The sequence below is a fragment of the Phalacrocorax aristotelis genome, chromosome 33 (assembly GCF_949628215.1).
Source record: "Phalacrocorax aristotelis chromosome 33, bGulAri2.1, whole genome shotgun sequence".
Lineage (NCBI taxonomy): Eukaryota > Metazoa > Chordata > Aves > Suliformes > Phalacrocoracidae > Phalacrocorax > Phalacrocorax aristotelis.
This window is the reverse complement of record NC_134308.1, coordinates 173,106-193,426: the sequence shown is the minus strand read 5'-3', so window position 1 is coordinate 193,426 and position 20,321 is coordinate 173,106. Positions and strand designations below refer to the sequence as shown.

At 55.1% G+C, this 20,321-nt stretch overlaps 1 protein-coding gene across 2 annotated transcripts in view; it reads right to left on the bottom strand.

Annotated features, from left to right (window-relative positions):
• Positions 1–204: 204 nt before the first annotated feature.
• Positions 205–20,321, bottom strand: part of DPF2 (double PHD fingers 2) — a 22,507-nt gene continuing 2,390 nt past the window's right edge. The window contains exons 2-12 of one of the 2 annotated variants that reach the window (XM_075076649.1): positions 15,263–15,423; positions 15,070–15,177; positions 14,727–14,890; positions 11,520–11,612; positions 9,921–9,999; positions 8,985–9,026; positions 6,552–6,689; positions 6,160–6,288; positions 5,085–5,197; positions 3,309–3,390; positions 205–2,679 (exon numbers count right to left, since the gene is read on the bottom strand). In XM_075076649.1, coding sequence (XP_074932750.1) covers positions 2,603–2,679; positions 3,309–3,390; positions 5,085–5,197; positions 6,160–6,288; positions 6,552–6,689; positions 8,985–9,026; positions 9,921–9,999; positions 11,520–11,612; positions 14,727–14,890; positions 15,070–15,177; positions 15,263–15,423 — 1,186 coding nt within the window. In that variant the 3' untranslated portion in view covers positions 205–2,602. The remainder of the gene's footprint in view (positions 2,680–3,308; positions 3,391–5,084; positions 5,198–6,159; positions 6,289–6,551; positions 6,690–8,984; positions 9,027–9,920; positions 10,000–11,519; positions 11,613–14,726; positions 14,891–15,069; positions 15,178–15,262; positions 15,424–20,321) is intronic. The other variant, XM_075076650.1, reaches the window with a different exon arrangement.

The window sequence follows — 20,321 nt, the reverse complement described above, 5'->3', positions numbered from 1 at the left end:
AGCACTCAGAGAAGCCACATCCAAGCACTTAAATGGCTGGTTTTTACCCCAAAAAGGGTGGCACAACCTCAGTATCAGCACTCAGAGAAGCCACACCCAAGCACCTAAATGGTCAGTTTTTACCCCAAACCCAGGCCTCTCCTGCCACACCACTGCCCCCAAACCCCCCATTTTTACCTCAAAACAACCCCAATTCCACACCACTGCCTTTTAATCCATTTTTATTATGAAAACAAGCTGTTTTGGTGTCACTTTTTTGTTTTGTTTTTTTTTTTTTTTCCCGGATAAGACACAACCGTGAAGCTTTGCTGAGGGGAAATTGGGGTAAAACCCACCCGTTTTAGGGACATTTCAACGTCCCACCCCCAACAGGGCGCGAAAACAAGGGAAAAACCACGCATTTTTAACCAAAACTCTCTCATTTTCACCCGAATCGCGCTCAAGGGGGGGGAAGGAGAGAAACCACTGGGCTGGAGCCGCTTCATCACCCAGAGCCGGAGGTTGCTTTTTGGTGTGGTGGTGGTTTTTTAGGGATTTTGGTTAATTTAGGGTTATTTTGACTATTTTTGTGGCTATTTTGGCTATTTTTTGGGCTATTTCGGTCATTTTTGGGGGCTATTTCATCATTTTGGGGGGCTATTTCCGTCATTTTGGGAGCTAGTTCTGTCATTTTGGGGGGCTATTTCTGTCATTTTTAGGGGTTATTTCGGTCATTTTGGGGGCTATTTCCATCATTTTCTGAGGCTATTTCCATCATTTTTAGGGGTTATTTCCATCATTTTGGGGGGTTATTTCCCTCATTTTTGGGGTTACTTCCGTCATTTTTAGGGGTTATTTCTGTCATTTTAGGGGTTATTTCTGTCATTTTTGGGTCATTTTTCTGCTCAGGGGGCCGGTTTCAGGTTGCTCTGCCGCCGTCCCGGTTGGCTCCTCTCTTTTTGGGGGGTTCTGAGGTGAAATTCAGGGTGCAGTGGCGGGGAGGGGGAGGGGTTCGGAGGTAGGTTTTTTAAGTTGATTTTTAGAAAAAACAGGCACATTCAGTCAACGGGACCCTTGGGGGCAGGAGGGGGTTGGGGGGGATATCGGGGTGTCCCCGCAGAGCCCCAAAACAGCGGTGTTTTCCCGCCTTTTCCTGTCAGCGGTGTTTTCCCGCCTTTTCCTGTCAGCGGTGTTTTCCCGCCTTTTCCTGTCAGCGGCGTTTTCCCGCCTTTTCCTGTCAGCGGTGTTTTCCCGCCTTTTCCTGTCAGCGGCGTTTTCCCGCCTTTCCCTGTCAGCAGCGTTTTGGGGGTGAAAGCGGCTTTTTCCCCCCAAAATTACCCCACCCTCCCCGAACCCCAAAAACAAACCCTGTGCGACCGTGGCGGGCTGGGGGGCAGGGATGGGGATGGGGCGAAGCATTTCTCCCTCTGCGCCACGTGGGAGCAATGAAAACCCCAAAATGGAGGGATTTTGCCCCGTTTTGTGGCGGCCGGAGGAAGATGGTGGGGTGTAAGGCCTCATCTGGGCGGGGTGGGGGGGGGCTACGGGGAGCATCCTCCGAGGTGGGAGAGAAAAGAAATGATAAAAACAGGGAGAAATAAAAGGAAATACAAATAAAATGGGGGGCAAAAAAAAAATCTCCCCGCCCCCAAAATATTGAAAAATTAACAAAAAGTCCCAAAACCGTGACCCCGGCTGGCGCAGGGGTCTGAATTTTCTCAAAAAAAGGGGGGGGAAGCGAGTTTTTTGGCATACCGCATTGCCAGGGAGCCGGCGGAGTGGATTTAGGCGCCTCATTTTGGGGTGGAAAAGCGAGGAAATGGGTAACGGGAAGGGCAGGGCTGTCCCGTCTGTGTCCCCTCGGTAGGGACGGGCGTCACCCCAAAAGCCACCCCGCAGGGTGGGGACATGGCAGCGTCACCCCCTCCTCGGCTGGGGGGGACGGACACGTGCCCCATCTCGCGGCGGGGAGGTGAGAAAGTAACCCTCGTGCTGCAAAAACGAATAAAATAAACCCTGACGCCCCCTTCCCCGAGCGATAAAAACCCCAACAAATCAACCGAAAAAACCAGGGGGAAGATTTTAAAAAAAAAAAAAAAGGAAGAAACAAGACCCCGAAAAAGGGGAAAAGAACCCCCAAAAAAGCGAGAACCACCAAAAAAAGGGGGAAAGAGCCAAAAAAAAGGGAAAAGAGCCCCCAAAAAGGGTAAAGACATTAAAAAAAAGGGAAAAGAGCCAAAAAAAGGGAAAAGATGCCCCAGAAAGGGAAAAGGTCCCCCCCTAAAAGAGAAAAGACACCCAAAAAAAGGGAAAAAGACATCCAAAAGAAAGGGAAAATACACCCACCCCTCCCCAAAAAGGGAAAAGACCCCCCCAAAAAAGGGGAAAGATGCCAAAAAAAGGGGAAAAGATGCCAAAAAAGGGGAAAAGATGCCAAAAAAAGGGGAAAAGACGCCAAAAAAAGGGAAAAGACGCCAAAAAAAAGGGAAAAGATACCCAAAAAAAAGGGAAAAAAATCCAAAAAAGGGAAAAGACCCCCAAGAAAAGGGAAAAGACCCAAAAAAAAAAGGTGAAAGGGGTGAAAGGAGGGCAGCGGGGAGCCCGTCGCGTTGGCGGAGCGGGATCAGGAGTTGTTCTGGTTCTGGTAGATGGAGGCTTTTTCCTTCAGCAGGTCCAGACACAAGTGGCAGCTCCAGCTCCCTGCGGCGAGAAGGACACGTGGGTGGCCCGGCTTTACCCTCGTTAGGGCTTCGTTAAGGGTCACGGCTTCCTAATTACACGCAGGGAGTGACGGCGGGGGGGGGTGTTTACAGGGCCGTTTGGGGGTTTGTGACCCCGCAAGCCTTCCTCCTCCTCCTCGTTAACCTTCAAGCGAAGGCAGCCAGGAGAGGGGTTGATAATTAACCGCTGGGATAATTAATCAGCTTCAAGGTGACATCGGGATTTTGGGGTTGGTTTTTTTTGTTGTTGTGAATGCTGTGGGGTTTTTTTTTCCCGCTTCGACGCCATGAGGCGACGGTGGGAGGAAGAGGAGGAAGAAGAGCGATTCCCCCTCGGCTCTACCGACCAATACGGAGAGATTTCGGGGAGCAAACGGTGATGGATTTTGGGGTGGTAAAAGGCTTTTCCCCCCTTCTCCAGCGGAGTGGAGGAGGAATAATTGGGGAGCAGGCGGAATGACGGACCCCATCATTTTCGATCGTGGAACGACAGACCCACGATTCCCCCCCCCAAAACACAGGCTGTGAAATATATTGGGTGGAATTCTGCTTGTTTTGACCCATTTCCGTAGAGGAGGGGGCTGGGGTTTCGGGGGGAGCGACACTCACCTTCGGGCGGCTCCGACATGGGAGGGGTGAGACAGTACATGTGGTAGCCGCGGTCGCAGTCGTCGCAGAAGAGCAGCTGGTCCTAAGCCGAGGGCGGGGGGAAAAAAAGGGGGAAATTCGGATGATTCAACGCGGCTTTGCCTAAAGGACGACGCGGAGGGGACGAGGGTCCCTCTCTGTCGTCCTCCAAGCTCTGGTGGAGCGACCAGAAAGACATCGCCAGGTACCCCAGACTCCCAAAAGCACAATCTTTTCCCCCAAAACAGACCCTCCTGAGCCCTCAGACTGTTAAAAGCCCAAAGATTACCCCCAAAAAGACTCTCCCGTGTCCTACAGACTATTAAAGCCCAAAGATTTCCCCCAGAAAGACTCTCCCGTGTCCTACAGACTATTAAAGCCCAAAGATTTCCCCCCAGAAAGACTCTCCCGTGTCCTACAGACTATTAAAGCCCAAAGATTTACCCCCCAAAAGACTCTCCTGTGTCCTACAGGCTATTAAAGCCCAAAGATTTCCCCCCAAAAAGACTCTCCCGTGTCCTACAGACTATTAAAGCCCGAAGATTTCCCCCCAGAAAGACTCTCCCGTGTCCTACAGACTATTAAAGCCCAAAGATTTCCACCCAAAAAGACTCTCCCGTGTCCTACAGGCTATTAAAACACAAAGATTTCCACCCAAAAAGACTGCTCTGTGCTACTAACCTTTAAAAGCACAACAGTTTCCCACAAAAAAAGACACTCTGGTCTTCTGTGGACTGTTAAAGCACATTGATTTCCCCAGAAAAATCTGTGTTTGTGGACCATTAAAAGCACAAAGATTCTCCCCAAAATACTCTCCCATGTCCTACAGACTATAAAAGAACAAAGATTTTCCCCCCAAAAGACCCCAGCTCTGTCCTACAGACCATTAAAGATACCATAATTTCCCCTCAAAAAGACCCTCCTGTGCCTTAGGGATGGTAAAGCGCTAAAATTTCCCTCAGGAAGACCGTGCTGTGCTACGGATCATGAAAAGCACAATGATTTTCCCCAAAATAAGACTCTCCCATGTCTGAAAGACTAGGAAAGCACAAAGATTTCCACCCAAGAACACTGCTCTGTGCTACAAACCTTTCAAAGCACAAGGATTTCCCTCCCAAAAAAGGCTCTCCCGAGCCCTACAGACTATAAAAGCACAAAGATTTCCCTCACAAAATCCGTCCCATCTCTCACAAACTACTAAAGCACAAGGATTTCCCTCAAAAAAAAGACTCTCCTGGGTCTGTGGACCATTAAAACCCCAAAGATTTTCCCCAAAATACGCTCCTGTGTCCTACAGACTATAAAAGCACAAGGATTTCCCCCCAAAAAGGCTCTCCCGAGCCCCACGGACTAAAAAAGCACAAGGATTTCCCTCACAAAATCCATCCTGTGTCTCACGGACTATTACAGCACAAGGATTTCCCTCCAAAAAAGACTTCCTGTGTCCTACAGACTATAAAAGCACAAAGATTTCCCTCAAAAAAAAATCTCGCCGTGTCTCACGGATTATTAAACCACAAGGATTTTCCCCCAAAAAAGCCTCTGAGACGTCCTATTAAAACCTCGTCCCCGCAGCAAGAGGCTGCTCACAAACCCCCCGGGCTTTTCTTCCTCATCCCTTCGCCGCGGGGTCGGAGGGGGATGACACCCAAGGGTGTCCCTGGAGGGTGCCCTGGTCCCTCTTGGGGGGTACTGCCCTCGTTTTGGGGGGTAGCGCTGTGGCAGGGGTACGCTCCCGTTGTTGCGGGGGGTACTCACGTCGTTCTCGGAGGTGCCGCAGATGTTGCAGCACTTGCACTCGATGCACTGCCAGCGGTACGTCTTGACGGCCGCCATCATCACCGGGGTGAACTGCAGGCAGGAGGGGTGCCCTGCGGGACAGGCGGGGCACGGGTGAAGGCAGGGGAGGGGGAGGAAGGCAGCCTTCGCACCCGCAGGAGAGCTTCGCGGCCGGTGGCCGGGTGGGATCCACCGAGCGTGGGGTCCTGCCCCTGCGGAGGAACAACCCCCCGCACCGGGACGGGCCGGGGGCGACCTGCCGGAGAGCGGCTCCGCCGAGAAGGAGCTGGGGGTGCTGGGGGGCGGCGAGGTGACCCCGAGGCGGCGCCGGGCCCTCGGCGGCAAGACCGGCGGCGTCCCGGGGCGCGGGAACAGGAGCGTGGGCGGCCGGGCGAGGGAGGTTGTCCTCCCGCTCCGCTCCGCCCTGGGGAGGCCGCGGCCGGGGGGCTGCGGCCGGGTCTGGGCCCCCCGGTTTAAGAAGGCCGGGGAGCGGGTGGGGAGAGCCCAGCGGAGAGCTGCCGCGCTGGGCGGGGGGCTGGAGCATCTCCCCGCGAGGAAAGGCTGCGAGACCTGGCTCTGCTCAGCCGGGGGGACGGGGGGAGGCCGAGGGGGGTCTCGTCAGTGCTTCTAAATGGCTGCGGGGCGGCTGTCGCGGTCGGGGCCGGGCTCTTTTCAGCGGTGCCCGACGCCGGGACAAGGGGCAACGGGCACGCGTCGGGACACGGGAAGCGCCGCTTAAAGAGGCTTAAAACCGCCTTCGCTGGAGGGTGCCGGAGCAGCGGAAGAGGCTGCCCAGAGAGGGTGCGGGGTCTCCTTCCCTGGAGACGTGGAGACCCCGCCGGGACGCGGTCCTGTGCCCCCTGCCCTGGGTGCGCCTGCTCAAGGGGGGGGGTTGGACGCGGCGACCCCCAGACGTCCCGTCCAACCCGCGCCATTTTGTGATTCACAGCGGGGAGAAAACCACCTTCTCTGACCCAAATCCTCCGCGCGGGTGAAGACGCCAGGGATGGTTCGGAGATTGCCGGCGGTGGGGAGGATGTTCTCCCCCTCTTACCTGATCGCCCGCAGTCCGAGCATGAGACCAACTCCTCCGGTTGTCCCGTCTTCTTGTTGATTTTGGAGTCTCCCAGGCAGAAATCGCAGTAGTTGTTGGGCAAAGCTAAACCGTCGGGTCCTTTCTTGGCTGGAAAAGCAAAGCGGGGAAGATGGATTAGCTGCGGGGTGAAGGTTTTTTACACAGGACTGGGACAAAACGCTTCCACGGCGCAAATCCCAACGCTCGGAAGAGCCTTTCCCGCAACCTCGGAGCAGCCGGGGCGATGCCGCGGTGCCCAAAAGCGTCGGGGGAGAGATGCCGCTCGCTCCCAGCCCCGGCGCGGGTGGTTTCACAGCTTCGCCGCCTTTTTCCACGATGGGGATTTTGGCAAAGGGGGTTGTTTCGCTTACATTTCTGCTCCTCCGATCGCTGCGAGACGGGAGTGGGGGGTTGCGAATCGTCCTTGTCGTCGCCCTCTTCCTCGGCCAGGTGGGAGTGAGCGTAGTGGTAGCTCAATCCCGGCCGATTCTTGTAGCGCTTCCCGCAAACTACGGATAGAAACGGGGAAAGTCTGAGCTCATCCCGGCACCGAGCGAGATCCCGCACCCCAAATCATCCGGCATCCCCGACCCGCTCCCGTCTCAGGGCTTTCAGCGCAGACGTCGCTCCCTTTCTGCCCCAAAATCACCTGGATTTTAGTAAAACCACCCAGAAACAGCCTAGAGAAGGGGTTTGGGGCTGGACCCTCCGGATCGGGTCTGGAGCAGCCGGAGAGGCGTCGCAGCTTCCTCTGCGCATCCCACCGCGGGAGGATAAAGCCGATTTGGTGGGTGATCGACACCCACCACGGCCGGATGACGACGGTGGCTCGTTAAGCGCAGCTTTACGGCCCTCGGTAAAGGTGCGAAACCACGCGGGGATTAATCCAAGTGGCAAAAAGCCGGTCGGGAAGATACTGGAGGGTGGGATTTCCCACCCAAAAACCACCTCCTACACCAGCCGGGTGAAAAAAATTGAGGTTGTCTTCAATGTGCACGAGGGAGAAACCTCTTTTTTGGGACCCCGAGGAGGGAAATGGCAGCAGCCCTGGGCACGTCTGGGCTCCGCTCCCTCCTCGGCGCCACCTCGCTCCTCCAACGCTGACCCAGAAGTCACCCACCGTCCCCAAACGCCATCGATTTGCCTGTTTTCAACCCCATTTTGGTTTGTTTTTTTTTGCAGGATTGGGAGTTTTCACCCTCCGGTGGTGGCATGTGTTTCCCTGGGGGAGAACTCCGAGCACCCACGGGCGAGGGGAAGGGGCTCCCAGCTCACCATCACCTGCTTTCCGGATGGGGTTTTTTTGGGGGGTAGATTTTCAGCCGTGCCGCACCGAGGACACCCCACAACCCCCTTTCGGCCCCGAGGAGCGCGGGCAGGGCGAGCACGGAGCCGGCACTGGCTCTGCACCTTCCTGCTGCTGGCACGGTAGAGGAGGGAGGACGGGGATCGGGGTGAAATCCCCGCAGAAAGAACCGGAGGGGGATTTACAGGGCCCGGCAGAAGGATTTGGCAATGGATTTTCCCTGTGTATTCTCACAACGTCCATGAAAATCGGGGGAAAAAGTCACTTTGGGATGAGATTTCTTGAGCCTGGAGCTTTTCTGTAACATCCCAGACCCTTCTGGATCCACTTGAAGCCTGAAAAAAACGCCACTGGGGCTTGTATCTCCTCTCATGGCATTGAATCACTCCAAAAATAGAGGGGGTGGGGGGGGAAAGCAGCCCGGCTCCACCTGCTCACCAAAAACGGGGGCTGAACCCCACCAAGACCCCGACGCAAGCAGCCGGCACTGGCTTTTTTTGGGTCGAAACCCCCCCGCCGGGCAAAGGGATCTGCGAGATGATGTTTCCCACCCCTGGCGGGGGGGGGAAAAAAAAACGCTGGCAAAACGTCACGAACCCAGCAAAAGGAAAAAAAAAAACAGCTCGAAAAAAGAGCCGTGATGGCAATTACAACCTTATTACATCAAATTCTGGCTTTCTGGAGCCAACCGAGGGCACGATGGGGTCGGCCGCATGAGCAGCCAGGCGGAGCTGGCAGGTGGCGTTTTCTTCCTGCCCTGGAAAGGTTTAAAATTGACTTTTTTCCCCCCCAAAAAAAAACCACCAGGCAGGCCGGTATCTAAACACCAGTCAGGCTTCCTCCTCCCCAACGGCAAGGAAGAGGAGCCACCACGAAGATGATCGTGGCTTTCCGGCTCGGCTACGGGTTTTTATTCCCACCCCGCCGTCAACATCCACCCTAAACCTGCGGCCGACCCGTTTTGGGGGTTTATTTTAAAACAAAAAAAAGCCAGGTTTTGGGGGTTGGTGGTTTTTTTTCGCAAGAGAAGCAGCGACGTACTTTGGCGTCTCTTAAAAGGAAGGGGGCACGTGCCGGGCGCGCGGGATTTGGGAGGGAGGAAAGGGGTTTGGTGGAAACGCCGTGTTTTTTCCCAGCCCCGCCGCGGTCGGGGGGGTTTGATCTTTGTTTTCCCTCTCCGGAGGCCGCTCTGCTGGCACGCACGACCGCTCTTCCCTGCTGGAAAAGGGTCAGGGCGAGCTCGGAGAGGAGCTGCCGGATCCCGCTTGCCGGCGGGGAGGCAGGGTTTGACGTCGCTCGGTGGCCTTTGGCTTCTCCCTCCCCGTCTCCCGCGTTCCCCCACCACCACCCCCGCCGCTCCCCGGCCCTCTCCCGCAGGCTCCAGCGAGGTTTGGTGAAAAAATAAAAGGAAAAAAAAAAAAAAAAAACACAAAACCCTAACGTTTCAGGAGAAGAAAGGCAGGAAGGAAATTAAAAAAGCAGACAGAGAGTGGACTACCTCGATCGGGAGGTTTCAAGGTATGCTTTTGTTTGTAACTATCTGAAACACAGAAAGAGAGTCGTGAGAAAACACACACACACACCCACAGCAGATCACGCACCCGAGCCAAGCGACAGACTCTTAAAACAAGAAAAAAGGGGAGGAAAAACACAACTACTTTGGGTTCAGGGGGGTTTTTTTGGGGGAAGAAACTAGTGTCAGCTCTTGCAGGACAGGAGGAAGAAGAGAGAAAGGTAATTTCAAAGCCTCACTTGCCCCTTTTTTGCTCCGTTCACCCTGTTTAAATTGCCTTTTTTCCCTCCCCCCCACCAGCTGGAGGAGGAGGAGGAGGAGGAGGAAGCATCGGCAACCCTGGGCTCGCAGAGGAGCGGGCCACGAAGGTACGGCCTCGGAAATCACATCCCCTGGAGCTGAGGAGGTTTTTAGCCGGCGCGGGACCAGCGCACGGCGTTGCGTTTCGCGGCTACGAACTCGTTAAGTGGCTTTAACGAGGGACGATAGCGCGAGGGGCGGGGACGGACTACGGCCGGCTTCGAAACCGGCCCGACGGACACGGATCCAACTGGGAAAATGGTGTCGGGGGTGTGTGTGTGGGTGGGTGGGTTTTGTTTTCAACCTTTGCGGGGGGTGTTTGCAAGACCGGGAGAGGTTTATCCTCGTTTTTACGCGCCGGGTGGCTGCAGAGCCCTTCGCTCGGGGCGAGAGGACGGCGTTGCCGGTGGGAAAACTCCAGCCGCCTTCGACCGCCGGAGGAGGGCTGAGAATCCGAGGGGTTCAAAAACACCCTCCCCCCTGCGTAAATCTACCTTTTTTTTTTTTTTTTGAGGTTGAAAACCCAAATCCCAGTGGAAAAAGCCCCACGGATCCCAAAAGCAACGCAGCCTGGTTCTGCTCCCAGGCCCGAAGAGGCGAGGAGAGGTTTTCAGTACTCACTGTCACAAGCGTAGGGTTTATCCCGGTCTTCTAATATAGCCGCGTCCAGCTTCTTGCGAGCCCCTCCGACACCTTTGCCCTGGGAAAAACAAGGGGGAAAAGCCAAGGTTTAGGTAAAATTATGGCCCAAAAAGCTTCTCGGGTGACGGGGAGGACAACAGCGGCGATCAGCGCTGGAGAAAAGCACGATCCAACACTGCCACGTAGTGGGTAGAGCCCGAAAGGGCTGTGGGACGCGAGCGGCCAGGACGGCTGTGTGGGGACGAAGGCATCGACGGATGACCCAAATCCCTCGGGATCGGGTCTTTCCCGCTTTGGGAAGGGGCAGATCCACGCGAGGTGGCTCTACCGCGCAGGATCTCTCGCGTGGCGGGGGGTTTTGGGTGATTAGCAGTCGTTAGCGGCTAACGAACACGAGTTATTCAAGCCCCCGGGTGTTTTCTCTGCTCATCCCATCCACGAGGTCAAGCGCATCCAAGGTTTCCCCAGCCTGAGGTTCAACACGGACACGGTCTGCGGAATAATCGCTGGAGGCGACTTTGAAATTAAACTTATGTTTTTAGAAAAGGTAAACGGGATCTCGAGGTACCGCGGAGCTGGCGCGCTGCGTATTCGCTACTCTGAGCCAACAGGCCGTCACACTTTTGACAAAATACTGTCTTTTGGGTGAACTTTGCTCATTATAATATCATTATAGTACCAAGACACACCTCTGTCCCAAAAGCTACCCGCCTCTAAGGCGTGACCACCCCTCACTGGGCACGCGCTTGGAATTTCTTCTAGTCTACGCTTTTAAAAGTAAAGGGAGGCGGTTTTACACCAATCCTAATAAAGGTGCGTACGACTAGAGTCACTCAAGCTCCACCTGAAAGGTAAAAAAATAGCATAAAACATGTGAAGAGGGTGTTGGGGAAGATCCCGTCGCGTAGCACTGGCCTCTGGGAGCAGTCGATGGGCTGAGCCTCCTTCCCCCCTCACCGGGACGCCTCTGGGTAACACCAAACCATCTGGTTATACCAACTATTTCCCCAGGAAAACTTAGAAAGCTCTTGATAGCGTCACTTTAAATCTCCAACACTTCATATTTGCTTAATGCATTTGTAGCCTAGCAGCGTTACTCGTCGTCTTAGTATTTGTGTGTGTCTTGTGACCAGCGATCTCATCACCGGTAACCAAAGAACCTGCGTGTCTGTTGCTTTAATAAATCCGTTATTCACTATTCATTAATCTGGCCGCGATCATCCTCATTGAACGCCACCGGCCGGGGCAAATTAGTTACTAACAAACACCCTGATGGGTGGTTACTTCTACAACCCTCAGTAGATAAACCGTTGACCAAGTCTGAGACTAAGACTGGGCTTAGCCGCACCTAGACTCCTCTCGGAGGAGTTTAGAAAGCAAGGAGGTCCTGCCTGAACCTCGTGACTCAACGGTAGGGTCTCCCCCGAGCCGCTCCTCGGACTCCTGCCATTAACGCAACACGGTCGCGCCCCGGGAGACGTCGGGGTTGTTCCAGCACCGACGACGCCTCGGATTTGCCAGGAATCGCCACAAAAAACAATGCCCGGGACCCGGCCAGACCCATCCGGCTGCCCTCACCTTGGCTTTCCCCTTCCCTCTCCGCTTCGGCGTATCTTCCTCGTAGTCTTCATCGTCCAAATCGTCCAGGAAGTCATCCGGCTCAAGGATCCGCTAGGGAAGAGGAAAGGGGTTGTCGCAGACAAAACCGCGGCGTGGATCGAGGGGAAAAAGGGGAAAAATTGGGGAGTGAGACACGTCAGCGCGGCGTCGGGTCACCCGTCAGCGGCCGAATGCGTTTCAAGCCTGTAGTGCTGAAGGAGGAGAAAGGATGTGGAATTTCTGGGGGGAGGGAGAAGGGATCCGCTACGTTTTACCCCTAGAAAAGTCACAGAAGGGCCCAACACGGCATGAAGACGCTTGGGGGAAAAAAAAAAAAAAGAGTAATCAAAGAAAAAGGCAAAAAGAGGTAATTTGGAAAAATTATTCAGGTAGAAAAGCCCAGGGAGGGGAAAATACGGGGTATTTTGTCAGGAAAATTACCGTGCGCCATCGCACACGTTGCGCTGCTCTGTGCTTTTTCGGGGGTAGGGGGATCCATCGAACCGCAGGCGTTGGCGGGTGAGGAGGCGAAGTGGGATATCGTTAGAGCCGTCCGTTAACGAACTGGCCTAAAGACCAACCAACGTGCCTTGTGGGAACTGCTTCGGGTGGGGCAGGACGTCCCCTCCGGCCTAAACCGGAGCTGATCCGTACCAACCCGGGCTGCGATCCGCTAAGCCAAGGCTTTGCAGCCCACGGATCACGCGTTTTCGGAGGCAAAAAGCCGCTACAACGGCGGTCCCAGTGCGTTTCAAGTCCGATTTGTGGCTCCGAGGGGAAAAAGGGGGAGCTTCTACAATCCTGACACCGACGAACAGCAAAGCATGGGTGAGTGGTGAAGGGTGGAGTGTAGGGAAGGATTAACCCAGCTCCACACTTTTGTAGAGCCTTCATAATTAAAGAATCAGAGAGTCACAGAATTGTAAAGGTTGGAAAAGACCTTGAGGGTCATCAAGCGCAGCCGCCAACCCGACACCCCCAGGGCTCCTCAACCGCGTCCCCGAGGGCCGCCCCGACACGCTGTTTGAGCACCCCCGGGGACGGCGACTCCCCCACCTCTCGGGGCAGCCTGTGCCAACGCCCGGCCGCCCTTTTGGGGAAGAAATTGTCCCTCGTCGCCAGCCTAACCCTCCCCTGAGGCAGCCTGAGGCCGTCTCCCCTCGTCCCGTCGCTTGGGAGCAGGGACCGACCCCCCCCTTACCCCAGCCCCTCTCAGGCAGCTGCAGAGAGCGAGAAGGGCTCCCCTCAGCCCCCTCTTCTCCAGGCTAAACCCCCCCAGCCCCCCCAGCCGCCCCCCAGCACACTTGTGCTCCAGACCCTGCCCCAGCCCCGCTGCCCTTCTCTGGACACGCTCCAGCCCCTCCAGGCCCTCCTTGTCCCGAGGGGCCCAAACCTGAGCCCAGCACTCGAGGTGGGGCCTCCCCAGGGCCGAGCACAGGGGCCCCATCCCCGCCCCGTCCCCGCCGGTGCCGGCACAAGCCCGGGCGCTGGGGGCCGCCGTGGCCACCTGGACACGCTGCCGGCTCGTGTCGACCAGCACCCCCGGGTCCTTCCCCGCCGCGCAGCTTTCCGGCCGCTCCTCCCCAAACCCGCGACGCTGCCTGGGCTTGTTGGGACCCAAGCGCAAGACCGGGCTCTCGGCCTTTTTAAGCCTCACCTAGCTGAGCTCAGCCCACAGATCCAGCCTGCCCTGGACCTTGTGCCAAATCAGGGTGAAAAGGGGATGCTGGACCCAAATTTTGCTGGAAAGGAGGAAGACCTGAGCCCCTTTTTACTGCAGAAGACAAATTTGGGGTCTCCTCTCTCCCCGACTCACTTGTTTCTCCACCCAAAACCAGGGCTGCCTGCTCCGAGCTTCGTCAGCGGTCACATAGAGCCCTTGTGCTCCAGGCAAGGGCGAAAATTATGGGGAAAATCACAAAATACGTGTTGAAAAACAGCCTTTCCCTGGAATTAAACACACCCCGTGATTCTACAGCAATGGGAAGAGGCCAAACCATCAGCAGAGCGGCCTGAATTCCCAGGCAGGAGACATGGCTTCGACCTGCAACCAGCCCAAACCCTCTGCAGGACGAGTTATTGTCATTTCTAAGATGGAAAAAGAAACCGAGACCCTTGTAACCTCACTAAATGCTTCTTCTGCCTTCCCGTGTCTTCGCTTCAAAACCTAACGCTGCTCTCAAGCCCGTTCTCAAAGGGCTCGCACAGAAACCGGCGCTTTGAAGAGTTGCCCAAATGTCTTTCTCCCTCCTCTGCGACAGCTAAAAATCTTTTAGAAATCAATTTGCTATAAAGAAGGGAATAAAAGGGAATAAAGCTTTGGGTACGAGTAGGAATAAAAGGGGTCTGGCTTGACAAGATGTCTCGGAGCTCGTCTCTACTCAAGGAGAAAAGAGACGAGGCGATAAAAAACCTGCGCTTGCTGCAAAAGGGCTCATGGGGGGGGAAATAGGAAGCCGGGGAAGGGAGGAGATGGCAGGGATGGGGACCGGCACCTCAACCCCCCCCCCACGGCCTTTTCACAACTCCCCGTGGGTCAATGAGGGATGAAAGCTGTCCTGGGGGCAGAGACAGCCAGCGTGGAGCCTTAAACTGGGTGCCTAGACACAATAAACCCCGAGATTTTGGGGTGAGATACGCCTTTCCCCCAAATTTTGGGGTCAAAATGTTTCTTCCCCTGAATTTTGGGGCCAGAATCTCCTTTTCCCTGAATTTTGGGCACAGAATCTGCTTTCCCTTGAATTTTGGGGCCAGAATCCCCCTTACCCCGAATTTTGGGGCCAGAATCTCCCTTCCCCTGAATTGTGTGGCCAGAATCTCCTTTTCCCTGAATTTTGGGGCCAGAATCTCCCTTCCCCTGAATTTTGGGCACAGAATCTGCTTTCCCTTGAATTTTAGGACCAGAACCTCCTTTTCCCTGAATTGTGTGGCCAGAATCTCCTTTTCCCTGAATTTTGGGCACAGAATCTGCTTTCCCTTGAATTTTGGGGCCAGAATCTCCTTTTCCCTCTGAATTTTGGGGCCAGAATCTCCTTTTCCCTGAATTTTGGGGCCAGAAAAGAGGCGGAGAAAGCCGAGGGAATGAGGAAGAGGGTGGAAAACCAGAGCGGTGTGGTGGAGACGCGCGTGTTTCACGCTGAAGCTCCCCTTCCCAGCGCGGGGGAGGAGACCCTCTCTCCGCCGTACCTTCCGCGCACGGCTGTTGGTGACGGGGAACTCGCCCAGGCTGTCGTCGTCGATGCGGGGGTCCGGGAGGGCACGTTTCTCCAATGGGTCGGTCCTCAACAGGGCTTCCAGGCTGCTGCCATCCTGAGAGATCAGCCCTTCCTTCTTCAGGGTCTGATCGGTGTCTGCGAGGGGGGAAAAGGGAGCGGAAAATCAGGGCGGATCCCGCTGGACCCCCGTCGCGGCGGGGTCCGGCGAAGGGGTTTTACCGACCCTCGCCGACGATCCGGCGCTTTTTTGGGCACGGTGCTGCCAAAAAAACCCACCTCACTGCGCGCGGAAAGCGGCGGAGGGAAGGATTTACCTGGTTTGATGGAAGGGAAGGAAAGCCTCGGGTCCTCCGGAGGATGAGCACGGCGTTTCTTCCTCCAGCGGCGCGCAGGGTAGGAGTAAAGCTGCCCCGCGGCTAAACCTTTAATTAAAAAAAACCCTAAAATTACACGAGGGGACGACAGGTGCCGGCCCCTCGTCCCCAACGCGGCGTTTTCCCGGCGTACCTGGCCCTCGGTGACGTTTCTCCATCCAGATGTAGCAGTTGCTTTGGGCCACCCCGGTCTGGGAGTCGAGGAAGGGGAGGCGGACGCTGCGCTCGGCGCAGAGGCGGGCGTTGTAGTTGTGGCACTGCTCCATGGCGTCCCTGTAGTACTGCTCGCCGAGGCTGCCGGCGGAGAGAGAGGGGGTCAGCGCGCGCCCCGAGCGAGGACGACCCGCCTTTGGAACCCCTCGCTCCTAATGCAGGGAGGAAAATCCCTTCTTTGGTATCTGGAATTCCCAAGGCAGGGAGAAAAACCCTCGTTTTGTGTTTCTAATTCCCAAGGCAGGGAGAAAAACCCTCGTTTTGTGTTTCTAATTCCCACGGCAGGGAGAAAAACCCTCGTTTTGTGTTTCTAATTCCCAACGCAGGGAGAAAAACCCTCGTTTTGTGTTTCTAATTCCCAACATAGGGAGAAAACCCCTCATTTTGTGTGTCTAATTCCCAGCGTAAGGAGAAAAACCCTCGTTTTGTGTTTCTAATTCCCACGGCAGGGAGAAAAACCCTCATTTTGTGTTTCTAATTCCCAACGCAGGGAGAAAACCCCTCATTTTGCATGAGGAATTTTGGAATTTGTTATATTTCTATTTGGAATTCCTAACGTAGGGAGAAAATCCCTTGTTTTACATGTGGAATTTTGGAAATTTATTGTATTTGTATTTCGAATTCCCAACGTTAGGAGAAAATCCCTTATTTTGTGCAAGGAGTTTGTAACGCAGACAGAAAATCTGTCATTTTTTATTTCTAATTCCTAATGTAGGGAGAAAACCCCTCGTTTTGCACGCGGGATTTTGGAATTTCTTGTCTTTCTATTTGGAATTCCCAACGCAGGGAGAAAATCCCTGTTTTTGTATTTCTCATTCTTAACGTAGGGAGAAAAAAACCTCATTTTCCATGAGGAATTTTGGAATTTTTCGTAGTTGTATTTGGAATTCCTATCGTAGGGAGAAAACCCCTCATTTTCCATGAGGGGTTCGTAACACAGAGCGAAAAAAACCATCATTTTGTGTTTCTAATTTCTAGTGTAGGGAGAAAAATCCCTCGTTTTGCACAAGGAGTTTGGGAATTTGCTGTATACGAGATGTTGCTCTGTCTTTCAGCACCGCAACGGGTTCCGCTGCTTCCAGGGATGCTCCTCCTTGCTCTCCCTTGGGACGCATCCTAAAGAATTGGAGTAAATTCGGAGGGAACCCCCTGACTAAGGCTAAATTAAAACGGTGTTGCAATCAACAGTGGACACAATATCGATTAGAAGAGGGTGAGAAATGGCCCGAAAATGGGGCTTTGAAATATAACATAATTCTGCAGTTAATGTTTTGTCAGAAAAATGAGAAATGGGATGAAATGCTACAGGTTGATTGTTCTTTACGTTAAGAGGTGACCGGGATAATAATAATAATAAAATGTGGTTTGGATCCGAAATACCAGAATGGAATATATTTTTTAAGTGAGAAATAAGGAAAAGAAGAAAAAAGAGAAGCGAGGCCAGGCCGGATCGCAGCCCTCTCTGCTAGCTGGAGGGGGAAGAGGCAGAGGGGGCGTACGGGGAGGATTTAGGGACAGAGGTAGAAGTGGAGATCGCTGTGAAACACCTAAATTTAAGAGTGAATCGGTGCGACAGGAGGGTCCCTGGAAAGAAAAACGCCCACGGCTTTTGGATGACCAACCCCGGCACGCATCCGCCGGGAAACGCCACGTTTCCAGCCCGGAGGAAGCGCCGGCCCAAAATATCTCCTGCGCGAGGTGAAGACGCGACTCGAGGCGATATTTGCGGAGGACAGAGACGTCGCCTCGGCTCAGTGAAAGCACGGAGGCCGTGCGAGAGGCGACTACAGCCTTCCTTGCCACTGGCAGATGGAGCATGGCATCATTGAGAGATCCGCTCGGCCTCGAGGGAGAGAGAGAGAGATCCCCCCTCGGCCTCCAGAGAGAGAGAGAGAGAGAGATCCCCCCTCGGCCTCCAGAGAGAGAGAGAGAGAGAGATCCCCCCTCGGCCTCCAGAGAGAGAGAGAGAGAGAGATCCCCCCTCGGCCTCCAGAGAGAGAGAGAGAGAGAGATCCCCCCTCGGCCTCTAGAGAGAGAGAGAGAGAGAGATCCCCCCTCGGCCTCTAGAGAGAGAGAGAGAGAGAGATCCCCCCTCGGCCTCCAGAGAGAGAGAGAGAGAGAGATCCCCCCTCGGCCTCCAGAGAGAGAGAGAGAGAGAGATCCCCCCTCGGCCTCCAGAGAGAGAGAGAGAGAGAGATCCCCCCTCGGCCTCCAGAGAGAGAGAGAGAGAGAGATCCCCCCTCAGCCTCCAGAGAGAGAGAGAGAGAGAGATCCCCCCTCGGCCTCCAGAGAGAGAGAGAGAGAGATCCCCCCTCGGCCTCCAGAGAGAGAGAGAGAGAGAGATCCCCCCTCAGCCTCCAGAGAGAGAGAGATCCCCCCTCGGCCTCCAGAGAGAGAGAGAGAGATCCCCCCTCGGCCTCCAGAGAGAGAGAGAGAGAGAGATCCCCCCTCAGCCTCCAGAGAGAGAGAGAGATCCCCCCTCGGCCTCCAGAGAGAGAGAGAGAGATCCCCCCTCGGCCTCCAGAGAGAGAGAGATCCCCCCTCGGCCTCTAGAGAGAGAGAGAGAGAGAGATCCCCCCTCGGCCTCCAGAGAGAGAGAGAGAGAGAGATCCCCCCTCGGCCTCTAGAGAGAGAGAGAGAGATCCCCCCTCGGCCTCCAGAGAGAGAGAGAGAGAGAGAGATCCCCCCTCAGCCTCCAGAGAGAGAGAGATCCCCCCTCGGCCTCCAGAGAGAGAGAGAGAGATCCCCCCTCGGCCTCCAGAGAGAGAGAGATCCCCCCTCGGCCTCCAGAGAGAGATCGAGAGATCCCCCCTTGGCCTCCAGAGAGAGAGAGATCCTCCCTCAGCCTCCAGAGAGAGAGAAGGAGATCCCCCCTTGGCCTCCAGAGAGAGAGAAGGAGATCCCCCCTCGGCCTCCAGAGAGAGAGAGAGAGATCCCCCCTCGGCCTCCAGAGAGAGAGAGATCCCCCCTCGGCCTCCAGAGAGAGAGAGAGAGATATCCCCCCTCGGCCTCCAGAGAGAGAGAGAGAGATCCCCCCTCGGCCTCCAGAGAGAGAGAGATCCCCCCTCGGCCTCCAGAGAGAGAGAGAGAGATCCCCCCTCGGCCTCCAGAGAGAGAGAGATCCCCCCTCGGCCTCCAGAGAGAGAGAGAGAGAGATCCCCCCTCGGCCTCCAGAGAGAGAGAGAGAGAGAGATCCCCCCTCAGCCTCCAGAGAGAGAGAGAGAGAGAGATCCCCCCTTGGCCTCCAGAGAGAGAGAGATCCTCCCTCAGCCTCCAGAGAGAGAGAGATCCCCCCTCGGCCTCCAGAGAGAGAGAAGGAGATCCCCCCTTGGCCTCCAGAGAGAGAGAAGGAGATCCCCCCTTGGCCTCCAGAGAGAGAGAAGGAGATCCCCCCTTGGCCTCCAGAGAGAGAGAAGGAGATCCCCCCTCGGCCTCCAGAGAGAGATCGAGAGATCCCCCCTTGGCCTCCAGAGAGAGACAGAGATCTCCCCTCGGCCTCCAGAGAGAGAGAAGGAGATCCCCCCTTGGCCTCCAGAGAGAGAGAGAGATCCCCCCTCAGCCTCCAGAGAGAGATCCCCTTGGTGTTTCTCACGCCCCCGAAGCCTGCACCGGCATCTACGCATTCCTAACGGATTCGAGCGGCCATGGGCATCCCTCTGGTTTCCTTAAGTGCATTAATCACGCCCCATCCTTTTCGAAAAGCACAGCCTCCGCCATGCCACGTCCCTCCGCTCTTCCTTCAACCCCTCAGGGCTGCAACAGCCACGTGGCCGCCGTGTCCCCACAGTCATTCGGACGGTGACAACGCCCCATCGCGCGTGGCAACGAGAGGGGGAGAGCTGAGGGTCTGTTCAGCTGCCGGAGAGCGAGCTTCCCCCTCGCCGGTGCCGGGAGGAGACGCGCTCTTGGTTTGTATCAATATATATCGATTTTGGCACTTTAATATCGGCTGGAACGACTGCACAGAGCCCAGGGAGCCCTGTAATCACCCACGCTCCCGAGACGGCTAATTTAAATGAGCAAAGAACGAGCCCGTGAGGAAGCACGGGCGGTACGCGAAGCATCTCGCCTGACGGAGGAAAAGGAGGCGGGAGAGAAATCGCTTGGTCGCAGGGTTTTTATTCCAGCGCAAGTTGGATGTGTGGGGAGACGGCCGGAAGAAAACCAAGAGAGGGAATAACTGTGAAAACGATGATATCGGTAAATATTAAATGCAAATGAGGATTGTTGCGCTCGTTTCCTCATGGAGGCTGGAGCTGTGACGGAGAAACGGGGCTCGGTGTGACGGCGGCGGTTTTGGAAGGGGGAACAGTGCCCCAGCAGCAATTAAAAGCGATGAGAAAGGTCCCAAATTCCCGTTTTCTCTCTGCTGACTGCAGAGGGAGCCCAAATCCCAGGCTCAGGCATAGGGGATCATGACGCTCGTGGAGTTTGGGGATGTAAATCCCTCCCGGAGCTTTTAATTTCCTCTTAAATCATCACGCCGCTCCTCGATAGCTCAACTCACACCCCGATAACCACCAACTCGGAGCCTTAAAACTTCCTTGCAGTGTCCAGATGAAGCCCTGCCAACAGGAGGGTCACACAGAGGAGGAAAACTTGGTGTTTATGGTAATACAACCCCAAAAAGAGTTTGGTTGTCCAACTTATTTCCTTCCCACTGGCTTGATTTCAGAGTCTGGGGGGGGGGGGGAAGAGGCAATCTGTCCCCAAAACAATAATATGTGGTTGTTTTAGGTGCAAATTAATGGAGGACTCCTAGTCTGCGTGAGAAAGGCACCAGGATTTGGCTTCAGCACCTAGAAAAGCTTCGTGAAACACATTTTCAAGCACTCCCCAAGCGCTGAGGGGGTGGAGAGGGACCACAGGACATAATAAGAGCGGAGATCTCCTCTCCAGCTCCGATGTATAACCCTATAGGGTTATAATCCTCCCTTACGCTGCCCCGTGGTCTTCATCCCCAAAACCGAGGGGCGCTT